A 25132-nucleotide genomic window follows, 5' to 3' on the forward strand; every position below is an offset into this window, starting at 1 on the left:
TTTTCAGGAATGGTTACAAGATTTTTGTCTTGTGATGTTTCTCATCTGACACGCCAATGTCCTTTTCTGTCAATGCAACGGTTTGCGTCCGTCTGCTTTGGAGCCCCGTAGGATGTAGTGGAATTCGCTTCGCAGTATCCCATGCTGCTTATTAACAGTGGTGCCATTTCACTACAACAGCACATAAACAGTTCACTATTTTTAATAGCAGAGCTAATACAGCAACTCAGCAGAACACACCCTATTGTTTTCAATGATAATAGATACCGTAGTTTACACAGTGGCGTATTCCTTGGGATTGTACGTTAGAGACCTGGAGTTTGGCTAATCTTCACCCATGACTACAATTAAAAACACTGTCTAAACTCTCAAAGTATGTGGCAGAAATTCAAGGCTACCCTTGCATTTTCTGGCAGTATTGCACAGTGCATGTTTATGCCTGAATTTTCTTGTTTGTGGTGGTGTATTGTTTTAGACCTTTTATCCAAAGGTATTATTAAAGGGAACCTGTAATCACTTTTCTACTACCTGAACCATGAGTTATTGGGTGGTCCCCAATGGCTTCTCCCTGCTCCAGCCTTGGTTGATAGATCTCTCTCTCACCAGAGAAGCTACCAGAGACCATTCTGATCATGGCTGAGGCAAAATGAAAGCAGCGATAGGCTCCCTTCAAAGGGAATCTGTCAGGTCCATACCAGCTACAGAGTTGCAGACACAGGCAGATAGGCGATATATAGATAAAACAAGATGCCTTTGTCTTTGCTGATGACAAATCGCATTTTTCTTTGGAAGCTGAAGTATTACAGAAGTGAAGCTGAGCTATAGCATGCACGCCTTTTCCCTTTCACAGTAGGGGAAAAAGTGTGCATGCTGTGGCATAGCATCTCTTCTGTGGCATTCTCTTCAGTTTCCCCCCCAAAAAAATTAAATATATATATAATTTTTTTTTTTTAATCTTTGCAAATCAGCAAAAGCAAATGTATCATTTGTTTCATCTCTCTATCTCTTCTGGAGTCTGCAGCTCTGTACCTGGCATGGACCTGACAGATTCCAAGGGTGGTTTAAATCACAGCATTATTGTGAAAATATATTACGGCCACGATTTATTAAAAAGTGTAAAATATAGACTGGTGTAAACTGTCATCAGCAACCAATCACAGCTCAGCTTTAATTTTACCAGAGCTGAAAGCTGAGCTGTGATGGTTGCTGTGGGCAATTTACACCAGTCTATATTTTACACTCTTTATTAAATCTCCCCCCTACATGTCTATAATAAAACATTAAAATTTTTCTTTGGGTTTTTCTTTGTGGTGTTTTGATGGCTTTGTGGTTTTTTTTTCTGCAATTTTAATATGCTTCTCTAATGAATTTTCCAAAAAAACTTATTACAAAAAGTTGTAAAACACTATTTGAAAAAAAGGTTGAAATTCTTGACTTTTTTTTTATAAGCAAAAAAAAAGTTATCACATAATAATAAGGCTTGTATTGTATTTTACAGATACCACCGTTTGCCACTACCAGTAGATGGCGCTCCTCTGGAATCACAGTTTGATGCGTTTGTTAACTTTCTCAGGGTGAGAAAAACTTTTAGCATCCAGTGCCTTTATGTGCCTCGCCTAGCTGTGAACTTGTAGGATGTTGGTGCAGTTCACATGTACATTACACTGGTACATGTAATCAGGCTACCCATCGCTTTACTAGAGGAAGTTTGAAACCACTGCTCGTATTTCCTGTCCTTGATGGGATACAAAGTGAACATGTATTAAATACTCCACCTTCCTCAGTACAACATGTCTTCAAGAGAACCAAGTTGCCAAATGTGATCACGGAATGGAATGTGAAACTATACAAAGTGTTTTGGGCCGATTTCAGAGTCTAGAGTAGTACTACACATTTTAGTATGAGTAGTCATTTACATACAAATATTAGATTGAACTTTAGCCCACACTGTAGACTTTCAGAACTGACTCTGGCACATTACCATAAGAATATACAAGTAGTGCCAGGAGGTGAATCACTGCACTTACAGGAGTTGTTTGAAGTTGGCAAATATCACTTTGAGTTACTGCTGTGTTATGTGAATCTGCCAAATCTACAGTGTATCTGCTCCTAAAGCTCAGACTTCACCTCTTCAAAGTAATCCTTGTTAGCAAAATTTCTTGTGATGGTTTTGTGATGGTAGAAAATATTTTACAGAGAACTAACAGATGTGCCTACAAATTAAGTCATTGGTGTACACTATTAAGTGGGATCACCTTAGATCTTGTACATCATGGCTTTCATTAATATTCAGATCTCAATGGCCACATCATTATTATTTGTAAGTTCTCATGTGTGTACTTTACTTACAGGGGGCATAGATACTAGTGTATCACTTAGTTAGTCTCAGAAAACTTTGCTAAGTTAGTTTTGGAAAACTTCTACCAGGACTGGATCCAGCTTTCCAGGCACCCGAGGCGGAGCAGCACAGACTTCGAAGGCAGATGGCTGATAAACTGATTGTGAAGCTAGCAAAGTGATTTGCTTTGTTTGTACTGTAAATTCGCTCATCTCGAATAGATACTGTACATGGTTTACTGCCATACCCTCTTTTGTCATTTTAATACAACATCTATCTTAAGCTTTTATTTGTCTGGCAGGTTATAGGGGCAGGGCAAAATGGACTGATGAGCTATCCAAAGGATAGATCATTAGTACTGTTGAGTGGATCTGTCAAAATTTTCAGATTCGTCAACATCATCTGAACCCGAACGTTCTGCGTTTGATTCCCGGTGGCTGCAGAAGTTTGATGCCTGTGGCTTCCTAGGGTGGCATCCAACTTCTGCAGAGGTGGGGAATCAAACAGTGACTGTTTAGTTCTAAATGATGTTGCAGAACCCAAACATTTTGACAGATCCACCTAACACTACTCATCAGTCATTGATCAGAGGGATCCGCTGTTCGACGCCTGCACTACACTACGATCAAAGTTTGTCTCTTCGTAACATAACTGCAGCTCAGCTTCTATTTACTTGAAGGGAACCTGAGCAGCAGTTACACATTGTCACTGCTATGCAATGTAGCCCGGAACAGCTGATCGGCGTGTGTGACTGGGTCAGCACTCTGCCGATCAGGGACAAGCTTATCACCCCTTTAATTGCCTTTTTACATATTTTATTATCCTCCAATAATCTCATTGACCGTACATGTTTTTGATTTTTATTCTTGGCTACTTTGCATAGACACTATTAGTGTAATTTAGTGCTACTTTATTAGGTATACTAAGTGCAATATATGTGTGCCCCCCATACAGTTCAGGATTCCCACCATTGTCTAATCTTTTTTTTACTTTCTTATGCTACTAACACATTTTGTAATCAATCTATTTAGTCTTTTTTTGCCCAGTTATTATAATAGTATCTATGGTATATATTTTTAAAGACCTAGCTGGCAGTGGATTATTTTGGACCTGGAGTTGTAATACAAATCCGCTGTTGTTGGCATTGGCCTTAATTAATTCTCCATGTCCAGAATGTACCAGAAAGCTCAAACTTTACATAATAACTTTTGGTTATATTGGTATAATGGATTCTGTCTAAGCCCACTGCACAGGCTCATGTGTACAGTTTGAGGTTTGTGTAAAATACAGAACTTTGATGCTAATATGGACTTATTTTCTTCAGTTCTCCAACTAAACATATACTTTTTTCATTTCAGGAAAACCCTTGTCTCCTGCGGCTTCATGATGCCAGCTGCCACCCACCTGCTTTGCTTTTCAGTTGCCAGACAGGCGTTGGTAGGACAAACCTTGCAATGATTCTGGGAACATTAGTTTTGTATCACCGAAAGGGCACAACCGAGAAACAGACGTGAGTTCTTCTGACGGTCTTTTGTTATAGAAGGACCACGGCACTGGCATTCCCACACCGGCGCCGGTCTATTCCCGGTCACCGTCCCAGCCTGAAACACTGGAGGCAGGCCCCTCTACCTCCTGTGTGACAAAACCACTCCCCTCCATTGATTCTAAAGGAGTCGCATTACAGAGGGGAGGGCAGAACGTCACACTGAGGAGCGGTGGGCCCGCCTCCAGTGCTTAAGGTGGTTATGGTAACTGGGAATAGACCCGCATCATGCAAGGGAACTGGGCCGCAGTTCAAGAAAAGGACCGTGGCACTGGCATCCCCACTCCGGCGCCGATTTATTCATGTAAAAATCTTAAAGCCATGTACCTGCTGGTACATTCGCTTTAATAAGCTGTGAAAAATGCAGGCTCAGCAGATCATACAACAATCACATAGTGCATATGTATTCACTTATCCTAAATATAATAATAACAAATACATACATAAGAAATATTCAGCTTGCATGTTCCACATTCTTAGGAGCCTGGCAATAATATATATCAGATGTATTTACATAGTATGATGTATATACAGGAGCTGGTTTCTATGACAATGTCTTGTAGTAGTTTATTTGGCACCAGTGTAATTTGGCGAGCAGTCTTGGCTTTGTTCTCATTATTTCTTTACAAGCCATATGCCTGGTCCGTCTGGCTGGTAACACACAAGTTTTTGTGATATGTTTTGATCAACATAGTGAATTCATAACCTTTACGTTAAGCGCTATACTTTAAACTAGTATGGGCATATAATACTTGTTTTTTAGGTTGTTTATCATCACCTGGGTTAAATTCTTTTATACTTTAAGTACGCTTTTCTACACATTCTCTGAATACAATCTACTTGCATTCCAGGATCGCCCAGAGCACCAATGAGTTGCCAAAAGAACGTTTTCAAGTGATACAGAACTTTATTAATATGGTACCAAATGGAGAACAAATAGTTGAAGAGGTAACTATTGACAAGGCAGATTGCTTGCATTACAGTAGCTGTCTTTTAGACTGTGTGACTGATCTGAATTAATAAAGGTTTTTAATAATGCAATTTTTAAATAGGGAAAATGGTATAAAATGATCACACTGACTTCTAGATGAGAGACGTAAATGCTTCAGAATGCATAGTGTGTGACACCTGTGATTGCACTGGGTCATATGATGTCTGAGAATCATAATGTACTGTGTCTCATATATAGTATATGACTAGTTGGATTGCATGATGCTAGTTATACATGTGACTGCATTGAGTTGAGTTGCATTTTGTGTGTCGGATATATATTATTGCATTGCGTTGACTGTAAGGGTTATAATGAGACTTGTAGCACTACATGATTGATTTTATCTATTAAGTGACAGCTGTTGTATACAAAATTGCATACAGCTCAATGTATTGCTTTGTACTACAGCTGGAGCCCAATAGTTAAAATCAATCTTGCAGCACTACAAAAAGTCAGTGTGTAACATAAATCACAAGAAATTAGCTAGAAGGATGATCACACACTTCTACATTCAATTGGATTTTCATATAGGTAGAAGACTTGTGGCCATCATACATACAGCTGAGTGTGTCACACTGGCACATTAATACTTTCAGAAGACATTAGTGTTTGTTATATGTTTTTTCCCTCTTTGCTGCTGTTGTTGTTTAATAGAAGATGTATGATGGGGAAAAGTCCTCTTTTTATACTGTATTTCGTTCCCACTTTTGCCTTCTCCACATAATGCAGATAATGTGCGGCTACCTGCGTGCATGTAATTAAGGGCTGAACAACACAGGCAGATTAATGGCAGCAATGAATTCTCTGGAGATTAATCCCTCGACAAAAAAGACTGCCCTACTTTGCACAATTTTCTGTGATTTAATCCCTACAGATTAATCTCTGGATTCTGTAGGGAAAATAATTTCCTGCTGAATCGCCTGTAAAACAAATAATCTGAATTAGGTATATAATTGCATAACATTATTTTCTGTGGAAGAGGTTAACCTATACATATGACTTAGTTGTGCATGACATGATTCTCATTCTATTTATAGGGACTCCAGGAACCTAACTGTATTGGTGGTAGGGTTTAACCCCTTCAAGACCAAGCCTATTTGCACCTAAAAGACCAGGCTCATTTTTCAAAATCTGACCTGTCTCACTTTATGCTCTGATAGCTCAGTGATGCTTTAACGTATGCTAGCGATTCTTTACGTCACATATGGCACTTTATATTAGTGGAAAAATTTGGTCACTACTTTGTGTGTTTTTTGTGAAAAACATCAAAATATCATGAAAAATTGAAAAAAATTAGCATTTTATGAACTTTGAAATTCTCTGCTTCTAAAAAAGAAAGTCGTATCACATAAATTAGTTACTAAGTCACATTACCGATATGTCCTCTTTATTCTGGCTTCATTTCATAAACATATTTTACTTTTTTAGGGTGTTATGGGGCTTAGAAATTTATCAGCAAATTACCACATAGTTTTCCAAAGTTTCCAAAACTGATTTTTTTAGGGACCAGTTCTTTTCTTAAGTTGATTTAGGAGGCTTGTATACTGGAAACCCCCATAAGTGACCCCATTTTGGAAACTAGACACCTTAAAGAATTAATCTAGGGGTATATTGAGCATTTTAACCCTACAGGGGCTGGAGGAAAGTATTCACCATTAGGCTCGATTCACACGTTGTAACAGTGCGGCTGTATTTGCGGCTGTAATTGTGCGGCGGTATTTTTGGTGGTTCGTGTGTATGCTTGGAAGTATAGGATATACGGCTGCACAGTGCACACTATGTATGAATCTACGGCCCTATCGTAAACGGACCCGTAAAAAATGAACAAGACCATTGTTTGCGGCTGAATATGCGGCCGTGGATTGACAGGCGGTCCGTACGGAGTACTTCAAAAATAGCCGGCAATGATGCCGAATGCCGATGCCTCTAATAGTTAATATATTAAATTAATCAAACACATTTTCTTTGTAATCAAGACACTTTCGTTGATCAATAATTTATTTCTAACGAATCCATCATTTTGCAATTAAATATACTGTTAAAAAAATAGATATATAAATAAATGTATATTTATCTATATATTTATTTTTTGACAGTATATTGAATTGCACAATGATGGATTCGTTAGAAATAAATTATTGACCAACGAAACTGTATTTATTTCAACGAAAATGTGTTTTTTTAATTAAATATTAATTAGTACAGGAAGCTCTATAAGCCGTTAATTCATATGCCGGCAATAGAGCATTCTGTACTAATCATCACTTTACTTTAATGAAAACATCAAATGTTTCTTCTAATTATGTTGTGACAATAACATTATTAGAAGAAACATTTAGAATTATATGTGCGCTCAGCTGATTGGCTGTTCGGCTGAGCGCACATATAATAAGCCGGTCCGCAGCACACTGACTTCATTGTGCTGCGGACCAGCGAAGAGGACACATCGGGGTGAGTATAGAGCTCTCCCCACCCCCTCCCCGGCACTGCACCCCTCCCAGCAAGGAAGGGGGGGTCACTTAACCCCTTCCTTGCTGGGATGGGTGCAGTCTGACATCAGTCTGGCCCCCAGGGGGTTAAGGGGGATGCAATACATCCTCCCTTAACCCCTTGGGGGTCAGACTGTAAGCAGCGATCTGTAAAGATGCTGCATACTGTAAGGAGCACAACACCGCTCACAATGATGGGTGTTGTGCTCCTGTTTGTGTGTTTTTGTGTGTTTCTCCCTTTTTGTTTTTCAGATATCGGTATCCTGGGGATTACGTCGGATTCCGTGGACTACGTCGATGACCAGCGTTTTTTTAATGTTTTTTTTTATAAAATGGTCAATGAGGGGTGTGAGGGTGTTTTTATTTGAATAAAAAAATTTGTAAACTTGTGTCTTGTCTTTATTTCTTTACTTTTTAGACTTAGTAGTGGAAGCCGTCTAATAGACGGAATCCATTACTAAGTCGGGGCCTAGTGTTAGCCGGTATAAAATGGCTAACACTAACCCCCTATTATTACCCCAGTACCCAATGCCACCAGGGGTACTGGGAAGAGCCGGGTGCCAGTGGTCCCGGAGCGTCAAAATTGGCGCTCCTGGATCGGGCGGCAGCAGGCTGGTAAGATTTAGGCTGGGGAGGGCCTAAACCAATGGCTCTTCCCACCCTGGTGTTACCAGGCTGCTGTCGTTTGGTTTTTAACCCGGCTGGTTCTAAAAATAGGGGGGACCCTATGCGTTGTTTTTTTTAAATAAATAAATAATTAAAAAAAAACGCATAGGGTCCCCCCTATTTTTATAACCAGCCGGGTTAAAAACCAAACGACAGCAGCCTGGTAACACCAGGGTGGGAAGAGCCATTGGTTTAGGCCCTCCCCAGCCTAAATCTTACCAGCCTGCTGCCGCCCGGTCCAGGAGCGCCAATTTTGACGCTCCGGGACCACTGGCACCCGGCTCTTCCCAGTACCCCTGGTGGCATTGGGTACTGGGGTAATAATAGGGGGTTAGTGTTAGCCATTTTATACCGGCTAACACTAGGCCCCGACTTAGTAATGGATTCCGTCTATTAGACGGCTTCCACTACTAAGTCTATAAAGTAAAGAAATAAAGACAAGACACAAGTTTACAAATTTTTTTATTCAAATAAAAACACCCCCACACCCCTCATTGACCATTTTATTAAAAAAAACATTAAAAAAACGCTGGTCATCGACGTAGTCCACGGAATCCGACGTAATCCCCAGGATACCGATATCTGAAAAACAAAAAGGGAGAAACACACAAAAAACACACAAACAGGAGCACAACACCCATCATTGTGAGCGGTGTTGTGCTCCTTACAGTATGCAGCATCTTTACAGATCGCTGCTTACAGTCTGACCCCCAAGGGGTTAAGGGAGGATGTATTGCATCCCCCTTAACCCCCTGGGGGCCAGACTGATGTCAGACTGCACCCATCCCAGCAAGGAAGGGGTTAAGTGACCCCCCCTTCCTTGCTGGGAGGGGTGCAGTGCCGGGGAGGGGGTGGGGAGAGCTCTATACTCACCCCGATGTGTCCTCTTCGCTGGTCCGCAGCACAATGAAGTCACTGTACTGCGGACCGGCTTATTATATGTGCGCTCAGCCGAACAGCCAATCAGCTGAGCGCACATATAATTCTAAATGTTTCTTCTAATAATGCTATTGTCATAACATAATTAGAAGAAACATTTGATGTTTTCATTAAAGTTAAGTGATGATTAGTACAGAATGCTCTATTGCCGGCATATGAATTACCGGCTTATAGAGCTTCCTGTACTAATTAATATTTAATTAAGAAAACAAATTTTCGTTTAAATAAATTCAGTTTCGTTGGTCATTAATTTAATTCTAACGAATCCATCATTGTGCAATTAAATATACTGTCAAAAAATAAATATATATATAAATATACATTTATTTATATATATATTAATTTTAACAGTATATTTAATTGCAAAATGATGGAATCGTTTACATTTAATTATTGAACAATAAAAGGGACTTTATTAGACAGAAAATGTGTTTTATTAATTCAATATATTAACCATGAGACACATCGGCTATACTGCAGAGGATCACAAACCCCGGTAATAGCAATTCCTGTAAACTGTTTCCCTGCTTTCCCAGATGCATCCAGAGGTGTTTCCATCACTTTCTTAACATTTTATTTGTTATTTTTAGTTGAACCAGATTTCCAAGTAAATGACCGTATGTTTTGAGCCGCATGTCTATTTTTTCCCACGGCCGGAGTTTCACCCGCACATTTACAGCCGCATAAAAAATACAGCCGCACAGTTACAGCGTGTGAACCCGGCCTTAGGCCGTAAAAAAATGAAAAATTACAATTTTCCAATAATATATACGTTTAGATTAAAGTTTCTCATTTTCAAAAGGAACATGAGAGAAAACGCACCCCAAAATTTGTAACGCAGGTTCTCTTGAGTACTTCGGTACCCCATATGTGGGCGTAAACCACTGTATGGGCACACAGCGGGGCTCAGAAGGAAGGGAGCGTCATCTAGCTTTTCCATTGCAGATTTTGCTGAAGAAGTTTCCGAGCGCCAGGTGCGTTTGCAGTGCCCTTGTAGTGCCAGCGGAGTAAAATCTCACCCATAGTCACCCCATTTTGGAAAGTACACCCCTCAAATAATTCATTTTGGGGTGTGGTGAGCATTTTGACCCCACAGGTATTAGAGGAAAGTATTCAAAAGTAGACAGTAAAAATGAAAAACTCGAATTTATCCAATAATATGTTCCTTTAGTTTAAAATTTCTCAATTTCACGAGGAACAAGAGAAAAAAAAGTACCCAAAAATTTGTAACACAGGTTCTCCTGAGTAAAAAGGTACCTCATATGTCGGTATAAACCACTGTATGGGCACACAGCCGGGCTCAGAAGGGAAGGAGCGCCAATTAGCTTTTTCAATGCAGATTTTGCTGCAGAAGTTTCTGAGTGCCAGGTACGTTTGCAGAGCCCCTGTAGTGCCAGCGGAGTAAAATCTCGCCATAAGTCACCCCATTTTGGAAAGTGCACCCCTCAAAGAATTCATTTTGGGGTGTGGTGAGCATTTTGACCCCACCGGTATAAGAGGAAAGTATTCAAAAGTAGACTGTAAAAATGAAAAACTCAAATTTTTCCAATAATTTGTTCCTTTAGTTAGAAATTTCACAAGGAACAGGAGAGAAAATTCACCCCAAAATCTGTAACGCAGGTTCTCCTGAGTAGAACGGTACTGCATATGTGGGTATAAACCACTGTATGGGCACACAGCCGGGCTCAGAAGGGAAGGAGCGCCAATTAGCATTTTCCGTGCAGATTTTTCTGAAGAAGTTTCTGAGCGCCAGGTACATTTGCAGCGCCCCTGTAATGTCTACAGAATAGACCCCCCCCAAAAGTCATCCCATTTTGGAAAGTACACCCCTCAAAGAATTCATCTTGGGGTAGGATGAGCATTTTGGCCCCACAGGTATTAGAGGAAAGTATTCAAAATTGGCCAGTAAAAATGAAAAACTTGAACTTTTCCAATAATATGTTGGTTTAGTTTGAAATTTCTAAATTTCACAAGGAACATGAGAAAAAACGTACCCCAAAATCTGTAACACAGGTTCTCCCGAGTACAACGGTACCCCATATGTGGGCATAAACCACTGTATGGGCACACAGCAAGGCTCAGAAGGGAAGGAGTGCCAATTTGCTGGAGCAAAACAGTAGCTAGTAATAGTTATTAGAATAGCGCAGTTACTAAAATAAAATAAAAAAAATTAGATTACAGGTAATGTGGGGTGGTTCCGGGTAATTTGGAGGTGGTTACGGGCAGTCTGAGGTGGTTACGGCTAATCTGGGGTGGTTACGGCTAATCTGGGGTGGTTACGGGTAATCTGGGGTGGATACAGTCAACATGGGGAGGTCACGGGCAACCTGCTGTGGTTACGGCAACCTGGGGTGGTTACAGGCAACCTGGGGTGGTTACAGGAAACCTGGGGTGGTTACAGGCAACCTGGGGTGAATACGGACAACCTGCTGTGGTTACGGACAACCTGCTGTGGTTACAGACAATCTAGGGTGGTTACAGGCAACCTGCTGTGGTTATGGGCAACGTGGGGTGGTTACAGACAGTCTGGGGTGGTTACAGACAGTCTGGGGTGGTTACAGACAATCTGGGGTGGTTACAGACAATCTGGGGTGGTTACAGACAATCTGGGGTGGTTACAGGCAACCTGCTGTGGTTACGGATAAACTGAAGTGCTAATAGGTAATCTGAGGTGGGTACCTGTAATCTGGCGTGGTTGCGGGCAATCTGGAGGGGGTCACTGGCAATTTGGGGTGGTTAGAGGCAAGGTGCGGTGGTCAGAGGCAAGGTGCGGTGGTCAGAGGCAAGGTGCGGTGGTCAGTGGCGACGTGCGGTGGTCAGTGGCGACGTGCGGTGGTCAGTGGCGACGTGCGGTGGTCAGTGGCGACGTGCGGTGGTCAGTGGCGACGTGCGGTGGTCAGTGGCGACGTGCGGTGGTCAGTGGCGACGTGCGGTGGTCAGTGGCGACGTGCGGTGGTCAGTGGCGACGTGCGGTGGTCAGTGGCGACGTGCGGTGGTCAGAGGCAAGGTGCGGTGGTCAGACGCGACCTGCGGTGGTTGCGTGCAATCTGGGGGGTTACATGTAATCTGGCATGATTACGGGCAACCTGGGGTGGTTATGCGCAACCTGCGGTGGTTACGGGCAACCTGGAGGGGTTACAGACAATCTAGAATTGTTACGGATAGACTGAAGTGCTTATAGGTAATCTGGGGTGGGTACAGGCAATCTGGGGTGATAACGGACAATCTGGAGGGGGTCACTGGCAACGTGCGGTGGTTACGGGCAGTGTGCGGTGGTTACGGGCAACGTGCGGTGGTTACGGTCAACGTGCGGTGGTTGCGGTCAACGTGCGGTGGTTACGGGTAGTCTGGGGGGTTACGTGCAATCTGACGTGATTACAGACAACCTGGGGTGGTTATGGGCTAGCTGCGGTAGTTACGGGTAATCTGGGGGGGGGGGGGTTAGGGGTAATTTGGGAGTAAACTGCAATTATTACTATAATAGAAAGTGTGTGTTTTATTTTTTTGTATGTTTGTCACTTTTTGTACTTTTCACATTCTTTTTCACTGTATTACTATGATTACTGTGATATTTTCTATCACAGTAATCATAGTTTAGTGACAGAGACCAAATTGGTCTCTGTCACTTTAAATTTTCAGAGCTGGCTGGTTGTGGAGCGCATGCGCACTTCATAACCAGCCAGGACACCGAGGAGGAAGGAGCTCCAGGATCAGGTGAGTATATGGGGTAGGGGAGGGTGACTCGGGGACGGGGGTGACTGGGGGGTGGGGGGACATCACTTTTTATCCCCTGTCACCAATCATTCATGGTGACAGGGGATAAAATGTTCCGGCGGCACATGGCACAAGCGATCAGCGGTATATAGTATATACCGCTGATCGCTTGTACCGGGACCCCACAGGGGGGGTCCCCGATGACTGCCCCATGCTCTCTGGTGGCGGAGAGCATGGGGTTTTCATTAATTTTTACTAAGAGATCACTGTGAACAGACATTAGTCTGTTCACAGTGATCGCGGCGGCCATCTTGGATCTGATGGCCGCCGCGGGGAGGGGGGGTTAGATGCCGGGGCACTAGGGGGGCTGGTCTGGGGTCTGATTTTAACTATTTCATCTCCCCCCACCGTGGATTCACGGGGGGGGGGGAGATGAAATATAGCGGCGGCATCGGCCCATTAGTGACCGCCGTTTCGGCGGTCACTAAGGGGTTAATGGGGGTCAGCTGCGGGATCGCAGCTGATTCTCATTATCTCCGGTGCCTCACTCAGATGAGAGCGGGATCGCTGTCCCTGCAGCGATCCCGTTCTCATCACAAACCCCCGTCAAAGCAGGAACGTATATGTACATTCCTACTGCACGGGGCATGTGCAATAGGAACGTATATATACAGATGGCTGACGTGAAGGGGTTAAATAGGATTAATTGTCATGCCCTTATTGTTGGTAGCCGCTGTCTTTGTATGGGGATGATAAACATATTTCTTTTTTGCTTACTGGGAATAAAAGTCCATACTATATCATGTCACTGTCTCAGCCCTGCACTTCACTGGAACTTGGCCCTGTGCTTATACGTTGCCCTTGGTTGCATTCAGCCCCAAGACCCTAGAGATTCAATTTCAAGGACACAGTGCTGACCTGTAGGCCTCATGTTAGACAACTAGTTCAGACATGAACAGAAAGTGATGGCAACAGTAAATGAATGTGATCACTGCTTAACGCAAATGTACATTCGCTTTAAGTTTTACACATGAATAGAATGACGACGGCTTGGGGAAGCCAGTGCCGCAGTCCTTTTTTTTTTGTTAACCGCGGCCCAATTCCCACGCACAGCGCCGGACTATTGCCGAGCACCGGCCGGGGGCGAAGCACTGAAAGCGGGCCAGCCAGTCCCCAATGGGAGGAAACCCCCACCCCTCTATGATGCGGTTCCATTAAAATAAAAAGAGCCGCCTCCAGTTCTTCACCCCCGGCTGGTGTTCCAGGTCGTGGTTAGAGAAAAAAAAAAAAAAAGGACCGCGGCTTCCCGGGGCGAATTTTCTGATGGTACATTCGCTTTAAAGTAAATAATAGCTGAATTCTGCTGCTATGGGCATCCTTATTAGTTTTTGTTTCACTGGTTTTCATATATGTTGTTAAAAGTGAATATTTAAATTACCTTTCTGTCTAAATGTCAAAATTCTTCATACAGTTTATGTCCCGTTTTTTACCTTTTAACCCAATAACAATCAAATTTGATATATTATAATTTTCCGCTATCATTTTTTTCTGACATAGGTGGACCATGCTATTTCCTTATGCTCAGAAATGCATGATATCAAGTCGGCCATATATGAATGCAAGAAGAAACTGGAGGGCATTGGGGAAGACTACCAAATTCAGGTAAATAAGGTCTCCTATAAACAATGTCCATCCTCGAAGTACACACCAAATATATAGAGAAGGGAGTTGATTTTTTATTGTTATAAGCATAATGTAGTTGTGTCTAATATATTACTGTAATAGTTTTTTCCTTTAACACCCGGGTATAGCATGTAGATAACAGACTGCTCGGCTGTTTGCGATCAGACAGGTGTCGTCTTCCCTGCAGCTAGCAGAAAATCCACCTCCTCATTGTCTAACCACAATGTACACATCACCGGCTCTACTGGCAGATCCGGGGCTGTTAGTTTAAAAAAGGAAGGAAATAGTGTCTTTTCTGATTCATAACAATCCAAGTGAGCAGTATAAACAGGACAGACTTGATGTAAACAGTGTCAGGAAGGTGTACTCGGTAACAGCAAGTGTCTGGGTGACAAGATGCTTAGAAGGCCTGCGCATCTCTCATACAATGTTTGTCATCCAGGAAGCTTCAGGAATTTGGATTGTCTTCCAAGAGTGCACTCACAAGGAAATGTATCTTCCTCTGCACCACGGTAGATGTATCTGTCATAGACGTGTGGTTATAATATACTGTCTTCACGATCCATGAGTCCAGATTACAAGTTAACATGACTATCTCAGAGGAAATGTCAAAACCTCTAACGGTCCGGATCATATGCCTGTTAGGCTGGAGATAGGTGATAACACAATTCTGTTCGATAACCACCCCTATACTTTCATCTGATTAAGAGACTGGCACTCTGTATACTAGCCATATCTAGACTTGTCATGAGCACAATGTCCATAGTGCTGAGTATAATAACCTCTTCTGTCGTCCTTCAGGATATAGTCAGGCGAAAACACTTCTGCTCATTGAGCAGGGTTGCCAAACAGCACTGTGTGGCTCAAGGCTCAGGTAGGATGCCTGCCCCACGGTTCCAGACCCAGGTCCCGGAGGTAACTCAAGAAGAAGGTAAGAGGCGGCACTCCAAACTTAAAGTGAACAAAGCGTGGTTTAAGTTTATTCACCCAGTATGCAACGTTTCAATCTACTCAATGAGATCTTTGTCAAGCACTTGACAAAGATCTCATTGAGTAGATTGAAACGTTGCATACTGGGTGAATAAACTTAAACCACGCTTTGTTCACTTTAAGTTTGGAGTGCCGCCTCTTACCTTCTTCTTGACTTCTGCACATTGTATATTCCATCGTATATTCCAACCCAGCTAGAGAGAACAAGGACAATTTCCGTTTCACAATTAGAAAATAGCAGGTGGCTGTCACAGCGATGTTGGCGCACTGGCTGTCATGGTGATGTGGGCGCACTGGCTGTCATGGTGATGTGGGCGCACTGGCTGTCATGGTGATGTGGGCGCACTGGCTGTCATGGTGATGTGGGCGTACTGGCTGTCGCGGCTATTTGGGCGCACTGGCTGTCACGCAGATGTGGGCTCACTGGCTGTCACGGAGATGTGGGCTCACTGGCTGTCGCAGCGATTTGGGCGCACAGGCTGTCACGGAGATGTGGGCTCACTGGCTGTCACGGAGATGTGGGCTCACTGGCTGTCACGGAGATGTGGGCTCACTGGCTGTCACGGAGATGTGGGCTCACTGGCTGTCACGGAGATGTGGGCTCACTGGCTGTCACGGAGATGTGGGCTCACTGGCTGTCACGGAGATGTGGGCTCACTGGCTGTCACGGAGATGTGGGCTCACTGGCTGTCACGGAGATGTGGGCTCACTGGCTGTCACGGAGATGTGGGCTCACTGGCTGTCACGGAGATGTGGGCTCACTGGCTGTCACGGAGATGTGGGCTCACTGGCTGTCGCGGAGATGTGGGCTCACTGGCTGTCGCGGAGATGTGGGCTCACTGGCTGTCGCGGAGATGTGGGCTCACTGGCTGTCACGGAGATGTGGGCTCACTGGCTGTCACGGAGATGTGGACGCACTGGCTGTCACGGAGATGTGGACGCACTGGCTATAACTAATGAGGGCACAGCAGACAAGATCTTGGAAAGTGCATAACTTTTTTCACTTGGCTTCAGTCCCATTCTGACTGCACGTCTATAGCTGTGTAAATGACTGCTTCACATGTTTATGTTTGAAGCCTATCAATTGTTCTGGTCCGAACCCAAAGTCAATTATGATCTTAGTTAATGGTATAAGGTTATCTAACATGCATCAAGTTCAATCATTACCGTATATAAGGCAAGGATTCCATTTAGAATTTTTATTGCTCACTATAATAAATTACTTCTAAATATCTGTCCATAAGACAGCTAGCTATGGATTTTGGAAATGTTTTTATCATTCTCAGTATACCCACTGAGCAATTTTTTAATTACAAGGGCTGCAGTTGCATTTGGAAAGTGCAGCAAATAGACTGTGGGAATGCCAGGCTCAGTCATGATTTTGGTGTAATATCAAAAACTAATATATGTAGCAAGATAGACCGCTAAAGAACTGTCAACCAGAGACACAAAGGAGCCTACTAATTTACCAAGTACCCTGGGAAATAAACTACAGCTCTAATGACTTTTATTTAATGTGAGCAAGGTCTATGGCACCTCTGACACTTAGCTATAAAAACGTGCTTTTGGCAGACAAAGATAAACCACTGTCGAGAGATTTCATGGTTGGAGCCGTGCCCACTCATCTTCTGCTGCTCCCAAACTGGAGGCTTTTGTAGTTGCAGTTTAGCTTTAGTTTGGAGCTCTAATTTAGATTTGGGAAGGTCCTCACCTTTGGACAATCTCTGTTTGTTAAAAGGGTCCATGAATAATAAGCCAGTCATAAAGTGTATTCCCAGTGACCAGCTTAAATCCATAGGGAAATAAGACTGTGATGGTGCGTTCACACAGGAGGGAAATGTTGCAATGTTTCCTAGTTGATGAGATCTTAGGGTCCTATTACACTGAGCGATTTTCAACGATTAACGACTAACGATAAACGATCGCAAACGAGATTGTTTATCGTTAACCTGAAATCGTTCACCATATGACACAGAACAATAGTCGTTAGATACGATCGTTATTGCGATCGTTACTATGATCACTTATTCCTTCTAAACTCAGGAAAACAATGGGCAATGTGCTATTACACTGAACGATTAGTGAAAAAGTGCAGAACTTGAGCGAACGAACGTGGAATTACAGCAAATAATTAACGATAATTTTAGGTCCAGATCTAAATCAACGATCAATGACATATGAACGATTTTTTGATCGTTGCCTGCAATTACCCAGAACCATTATCGTTTAAATTCAAGCGATTTAACAATTTTTTGCACGATAATCCCCTGTGCAATAGGGCCCTTAGAGGCGGTAACTTGTCATGCTGGTGGGTAACGTCTAATAACTTATTGGAGTGTCATTACTGGAGACTAGGTGTACAGAGATTAGCAGAGGACCATAGTGTTGTTAAATTATAGACCAGATCAGCTGCTATCTGTACCAAAATCTGCATGGCATGATGACATTTGTTGTTGAAGCTTTCCCTTTTTTATTTCTGTGGAATAGCTCAGAATATTTTTAGAAGCGAAACCGATACACGTAAATGTAGCCAAAGTGTTCTATTTCCCACAGAGGGAATTGGGCATTGCACTGCTCCCATTGAAATCAATAGGTTATCTGTGTAATCCAGGACAGGAGAGGTCCTCCAGGGCAGGAGACACTCTTTGTAACCACATTCCACTCAGGGATGAGGAATCTGGATGTGGAGCCCTCCCCCCATTGATTGATTAACACAGAATTCCCTTATAGGGTATATGAAAATAAAATTGGGTTAATCTAAACCAGATAAACCCATAAAATGTGACACAAAAGCTCCAATCTACAGTGGATTTTCAATATATATCTACATTTGGGCTACAATGAGCGTCTCTATATATTCACCACTTCTTCTATACATACCAATAACCAAGAGAAAACTCACTTAAAACATAGTATACTTTAAAAAAAATATGAGAGTAAGTATTCACAAATATAATTTTATTTTATTAAGTAGAACAATCAATTAAAACATACAATAAAAACAAGAATAAAAAATGTCAGGACAAATAAATAACACAAGGGTGATTAATGTAAACATATATTACTTAAGTCTCCTAGCCACATATCTAGGCAGGTGCATCAGACGCTCAATCCATTAATAGCAATACTGAAGCTAGTAAGGTACTTTCCAGCATTTACTGATTACTTGTATGTGCAAAATAACGTAAACCACAATACCATAATCCATGTAGTGGCTCTATCTAATGTCTACATGTATCCCCTCTGGCAAAGTCGACTCACCCATTGTGTTGTAATTGTCCTGGTGCCAACCCCGACGTACGTTTCGCTGATGTAGCTTTATCAATTGCCCCTTGATAAAGCTACATGGGTGAAACATACGTCAGGGTTGGCACCAGGACAATTACAACACGATGGGCGAGTCTTTTTGATTTATGTTTAAGTGGTTTATGTTATATTGTACATACAAGTAAGCAGTAAATGTACCTTACTAGCTTCCGTATTGCTGTTAATGGATTGAGCTTCTGATGCACCTGCCTAGATATATGGCTAGGAGACTTAAGTGATGTATGTTTACATCAATAACCCTTCTCTTGTTTATTTGTCCTGTGATGTTGCATATTGGAAATTTTGTTTTTCTCCTTGTTTTTAATGTATGTTTTAATTGATTGATTGTTTTACTTAATACATAAAAATTATATTTGTGGATACTTATGCTCATATATTTTTTTGAGTATACGAAGCCCTTAAAATGGGCAGATTTACTATTGCAAATGTGCCACACGACTACTTTGACTTGCACTACATATATTATGCAATATGCTTGTGTGGTATATTCTCTAGTGGTATACACTGTCACAGTGCTGGACTGCAGAGTAGTATGTTTGCTGCTCAATACACAAGAGGCCCTGTGTTTCTAGAAATGGTATGCTTGACAACTGGTGTGGCCCCCTATTGTAGATTGTCACATAGCTAAGCAGGGGGCAATCCTAAAATGTAATGCCATACATTCAAAATGTTGGTGCACTATTTTGGCATAAAGGAAGCCAACTAATGGGTGGTCTATACTTAGACTAGGCAGTCTACAAATATGGCAAATTCTAGCAGAATGAGCTGTTGGAATAAATCTGGTGCATTCTTATGCTGCGTTTACGCAGAGAGATTTTTGAAGCCAAAGGCAGGAACAGACCATAAACAGGAAACAGGTCATAAAGTAAAGACTGAGATTTCAAATCTCAATCAAAAGTAAAGACTCTTTTCAAATCCATTCCTGGCTTTGGCTTCCAAAGTCTGCCATATAAATCTCTGTGTAAATGCACCATTAGTTTACACTATTATCAGGACTTAAAGGGAACCAATCAGTAGAAGTGTTCTGATTAGGTTCCCAGCAGCGTTTAAAGCGTAACTGTCATTTCAGGGCCATTTTTTTGAAAACATTAAATATCTATAGTACAAGCGATTTTAAGAAACTCTGTAATAGGTTTTATAAACCAAAAGAGTTACCTTCTGGACTGAAAAAGCAATCTCCCAGCCTCCCCCTCACTTCAGAAGAAGCAGGATTTCTGTGTCCATTATGTGGCTATGGAGAGGGGAGGGGCTGTTAGGAGTGACTGAGCACGGAGCATTCTTGCACAGCACAACACCCTGCAATCTTCTCTCAGTAAGTTCATAGATAAGCACTGACCTTTCTGACCCCAGAATCCAGCATCTTAGTTGTCCAGACAGTCTAGAAACAGCTGACCGTCATGTCACCTCTTCCTGCTCACTCATCTCCCTCAGCCCCTCCCCCCTCCATAAGGATAGAATGGAGAGAGCAGAACCCGTCTTCACTGGCTTCTCTGTAATGAAGACGTGTTTGCCTGATAATGCACAGATAAGAAGTCAGGGGGGAGGCTGGGAGATTGCTTCTTGAGTACAGAAGGAGGCTTTTTTTGGCTGATAAAACCTATTACAGAGTTTCTTAAAGACGCTTATACTACTGATTTCTGCAATAAAAAAAATATGACAGTTACGGTTTAATAGATGTAGTAAGGAACCTTCCTACCATGTCCTTGGTTGCTTCTTCTTATGCCGGTAAAACGTCTTTTACTGCTGCACGCAAGGCGGGGAGAGAGACGGGAATTAGTCATCTGGGCTGTGACTGGTCATGGCTCTCGGTCACCTTGTGCTCGATCTGCAAGTTGATTGACAGCCAGGGAGGCCAGCTGGCAGGTTCTAATGGGCCTCCTTGCCTGTCAATCACAATTGTACTGATTGATTCCCTGATTGGTATTAGTAATGGTGCTTTTACACAGAAAAATTAGCTGACAGATTATCTGCCAAAGATTTGAAGCCAAAGCCAGAAACAGACTATAAACAGAGATCAGGTCATAAAGGAAAGCCTGAGATTTCTCCTCTTTTCAAATCCATTCCTGGCTTTGGCTTCAAATCTTTGGCAGATAATCTGTCAGATAACCTTTCTGTGTAAATGGACCCTAAGGGTACAAACCCACTTGACGTATTTGCTGCGTGAATCAGTCTTAAAAATAAGCAGGCAAAACGCAGGTTGGCTTTATACGATTGTTCTGCGTTAAAATACGCAATTGCGTATTTTTGAAGCGTGAAGCTACATGCGTTTTTTGCACAGGTTGTTAACAACTGATGCTTTCCTAACAACAAGCTTCACGCTTCAAAAATACGCAATTGCGTATTTTAACGCAGAACAATCGTATAAAGCCAACCTGCGTTTTGCCTGCTTATTTTTAAGACTGATTCACGCAGCAAATACGTCAAGTGGGTTTAACCCATAAGGGTATAAACCCACACACCGTATATGCAGCGTATTTACTGCTGCGATACGCAGCAAACTCGCAGCAAACTCGCAGCAAAATCGCAGCAGATTAGATCTAAATAACTGAACACAGCATCAAATCTGTACCAACAAATCTGCTGCGTATTTGTTGCATATCTGCTGCATATACGGTGTGTGGGTTTATACCCTAAATCTGATTTAAAGGTGAGTTAACTTGTGTTTTTATAAACTGGAGAACTATTCAAGTGGAATATGCCTTTAAATTAGCAGGAGAATTTTAAAAATAAAATGTAAAACTTTTATGTTGGCTTTTTCAAAGGAAATAGGAGGGGCACCAGATTTCTTCATTACTGTAGCAGCTTTGTCAAGTACTGTAAGACTTTTTTTAGATTCAGTTGCATAAGGGCATTTGCTTTTACAGAGATACGTTTATTTTTTATTTTATTTTTTTAGTATTTTTTTTTTTTTTATTCAACAAAGTAGGATTAAGCCTGTCCATTGACTTGCATTAAAACCCCCAGTTTATATTTTTGCCCTATTTTAGTTTTCTAACATATCCATTTATGTTTTATAAGGCTCTAAACTCTTTACTAGCAACTGAGCCATTAGTGATAGAATGCTTTACAGAGAAATATTCAGGAGAGGAGAAAATATGCAGGTTAAATTATGTATAGTATAGCGCCATCATGTGGCCACTGAACAGTTTTGATTATGTTATAATCTCAAGTGGTAAAGTAGTCCTAGACACGCCTCAGTGGTTTAAAAAATAAAAATAAAAAAACTGTCATAGACTAAATGGCTTTTAAGTGGGTGAAAATTCAAAGATTCAGAGGGGGACATACTAGATGCCTGTAACATGGGCTCATGTAGAATTCCATGAGCCTCTACTGTACCTACAATCCCTGATTTTGTAACTGACGGACAATACGGTGCTTTATAGAATCACTATATGCCTGCACTTAAGTACCTTTAGGTCCATAATATGGATCTGAACAGGATCTATGTGCTGCCATTAAGAGGGGCTGTGTATTTTTTACATATGTATAGGATATGTCACACCACCGGACAGTGTGTAATTTGGCTTCAGTGCTCCGTTGTCATTCTAGCTCCAAACTACTTAGTCAATTACACATGCAGGAAACAATCTGTTAAAATCCAGGCTTATATCCCTGTTATGTGTTGTCCATACTGGTATTATACAAATCCATAATTAACTGATACCGTCTATGTAACTAATCCTAATTAGCTTCTCATTAGGAATAATGAGAAGATAATCAGATGTGTAATCCAGCCAAGTCGTTCTGTGATTGCTCTATGTCAGCTGTGATTACGGGGCTACAATTTCTTCTTCTGATGATGATGACGACAAGGTGCAGAGTAATTTTTTGTATAATGTTTGAATATGTAAGTATCACTAGTGACTGGTCAGTTTGCTGCTTTTGTCTCACACACTTGGACAGGAACTAGTTCAACAAAATTTGTCAAGGAGACATAGCAAAGAGTTGATACTATACTTGCTGAGTGCAGCCCTGAATTCCCATTCAGATAGGGTTACTAAGAGCGCCTTGTATGTCAATAACCTGGCCTAACTGGCAGATTTTAAGCCATACATTATTAAGGTTGTCTGTCTAGATTGTGCTTGTCTTGAGTTATCCCTTCAGGCTCACTTCCCTATGTGACATCATGTCCTACAACAGCATCACAGAATTATGGATGACGAGTCAATGCCGACTGCTACTATTAACCTCTTAAGGACAGAGCCCATAATGGCCTTAAGGATTGTGCCAATTTTCATTTTTGCGTTTTTGTTTTTTTTCTCCTCGCCTTCTAAGAGCTATAACTCTTTTTTATTTTTCCTTCTACAGGGCCATGTGAGGTTTTGTATTTTTAGGAACAGATGTACTTTGTACTTTTAATCTACCATAAAATTAATGACAGAACCTCCAAAATATCATTTATGTAGTGAAATTGGGGGGAAAATGCAATTCCACAAATTTTAGGGGTTGGCATATTTACGTAATGCACTTTATGGTAAAACTGACATGATATCTTTTTTTCTATAGGTCAGTCTTAATACAGCGATATGCATATTTACATAGCTAATGTTTTACTATTGTTATTTTTTGCAAATAGGTACCGCTTTTATTTTTTCACCTATGGGGCTATATGCGGTGTCATTTTTGCACCTCGATCTCTAGTTTTTTTAGTATCTTACTTGTGTCGATCAGATGTATTGATCACTTTTTATAACTTTTTTTATATATAGCATGTAATAAAAAAAATCTAGAATCTCAGAATTTTTTTATTGCTTTTTTATCACGCTGTAAACCTTGCTGGGATAATATTGTTTTATTTTAATAGATCAGACGATTATGCATGCTACGGTATATAATATGTTTATTTATTTTATGTGTTTTATTAACAAAATGGGAAAGGGGGTGTGAGTTCAACTTTAATTGGGGCAGGGGCTATGGTGTGTTTTTACAAAGAAATTATTTATTTTTTACACTTTTAGGCTATGTTCGCACTACGTGAGAGACCAGCCATTCCGTGACCCGGCCGGTCTCTGCAAAGATCTTTCCGGTCGCAGTGTTCTGATGCGGGTGCATCAGCGTGCGCCCGCATCAGAAATCTCATAGCACACAATGAAGCAAGCAACCGGAGCTGCTCGCTTCATTGTGTGAACTGACAGGTCTTTCTGCAGCCGCAATTCACTGACTTGTGGCCACAGAAATGTCAGTTCTTTGCGGCGTCCTATGGGATACCAGCCGGAGCGTATACTATGTGTATACGCTTCGGCTGGGATCCCATAGCAGAAAAGACAGTGTTCCACACTGTACAAAGTACGGCCGTTGTTGCCGATGGCAACATAGATTGGATTACATACACTGATCACTGCTATGCAATGGCATAGCAGGGATCAGTGTTCTTGGCAATCTTCTGATAATATCAGAAGACTGAAGACCTGACCGCACGGAGGAAGGTCCCCGGCAGTCAGGCTTTGCGATTAGGACCCCTGCGGACACGCTGCAGGGGTCCCGATCGGTAAGAGCTGCTCCTGTCACACTTTAAATGCTGCGCCATAGCAGTGTTTAAACATAGAAGAGGTTTAAGGGGTTAATGGCAAGTAGCATGGTTACACCTTCCTAGTTTTACCTACTCCCCCCCCCCCCCCCCCCCCCCCGGCAGGGCATACATTTACATTCTCCTGCTTTAAGGCCCAGCGCTGAGGGCGTAAATGTATGCCCACGGTCGTTAAGGGGTTAAGGATGTAACCATGTAACTTCCCTGAAAGCTGCTTTCCTCTGCTTGTTAGGTAAATTCCACCTGTAGTAACAGACCAAGATGGAACACAGGAACCAGAGCTTTGCTACTAGTGTGTGCAGGAGAGGGAAGGCAAACTGTGACTGTGTAACAGTAATATTTGAGCCTGTCTCCATCCCCCAGAGAATCCTTTCTGTCCCTGAAATGTAAATCAAGGCTTCTGTCTCATCTGACGACAAATTCTAAACATACCAGTCCTCAAAGAAAAATCTGATAATATATGTCAATTTATTGTAATAAAATGTGATAAAAATGTAATAGAAAATTATCTTACACCTGAGGTGTCTTTCTGGCTTTTCCAGGATAAAATACTCAGACACATTAAAAGCATAAACCATACAAATGCATAAGCCCCGGGGCCCTTATAGTGCAATAGATCAAAAGAGGGTTAGGCAATGCGGTACAAAAGCATATGAAAATAATAAAAAAATATCATAAGGTGTATAAAAATGTATATAACAACTAGATAATATATAAATAGCCATACAGTCATTATACTGCAATGTTTAAAATATATGGTCAGCACAAATGTGGTAGAGCTGATCTTTTGGTTCAGACCAAGAGAGGGATTCCCATCATCCTCTCTCTGGCTTGCAATAAAATCACACAGTGAAAACAGGCAGATGGGGGTAGTAGTCCTGGCTCACTGGACTGATCCAACTTTGTTGTTAAAATTCAAAAGTCA

The 25132-nt window shown here is 41.8% G+C and overlaps 1 protein-coding gene across 5 annotated transcripts in view; it reads left to right on the forward strand.

Moving 5' to 3' along the window:
• The window catches only part of PALD1 (phosphatase domain containing paladin 1), a 189198-nt gene that overhangs the window by 95865 nt on the left and 68201 nt on the right, over positions 1 to 25132 (forward strand). For all 5 annotated transcript variants that reach the window (XM_069980555.1, XM_069980556.1, XM_069980554.1 and 2 more), the window contains 4 exons: positions 1499 to 1574; positions 3697 to 3848; positions 4733 to 4829; positions 14238 to 14342. In XM_069980555.1, the coding sequence (XP_069836656.1) occupies positions 1499 to 1574; positions 3697 to 3848; positions 4733 to 4829; positions 14238 to 14342 (430 nt within the window). The remainder of the gene's footprint in view (positions 1 to 1498; positions 1575 to 3696; positions 3849 to 4732; positions 4830 to 14237; positions 14343 to 25132) is intronic.

Source organism: Dendropsophus ebraccatus, chromosome 8 (assembly GCF_027789765.1).
Source record: "Dendropsophus ebraccatus isolate aDenEbr1 chromosome 8, aDenEbr1.pat, whole genome shotgun sequence".
In the NCBI taxonomy this organism is placed as follows: Eukaryota; Metazoa; Chordata; class Amphibia; order Anura; family Hylidae; genus Dendropsophus; species Dendropsophus ebraccatus.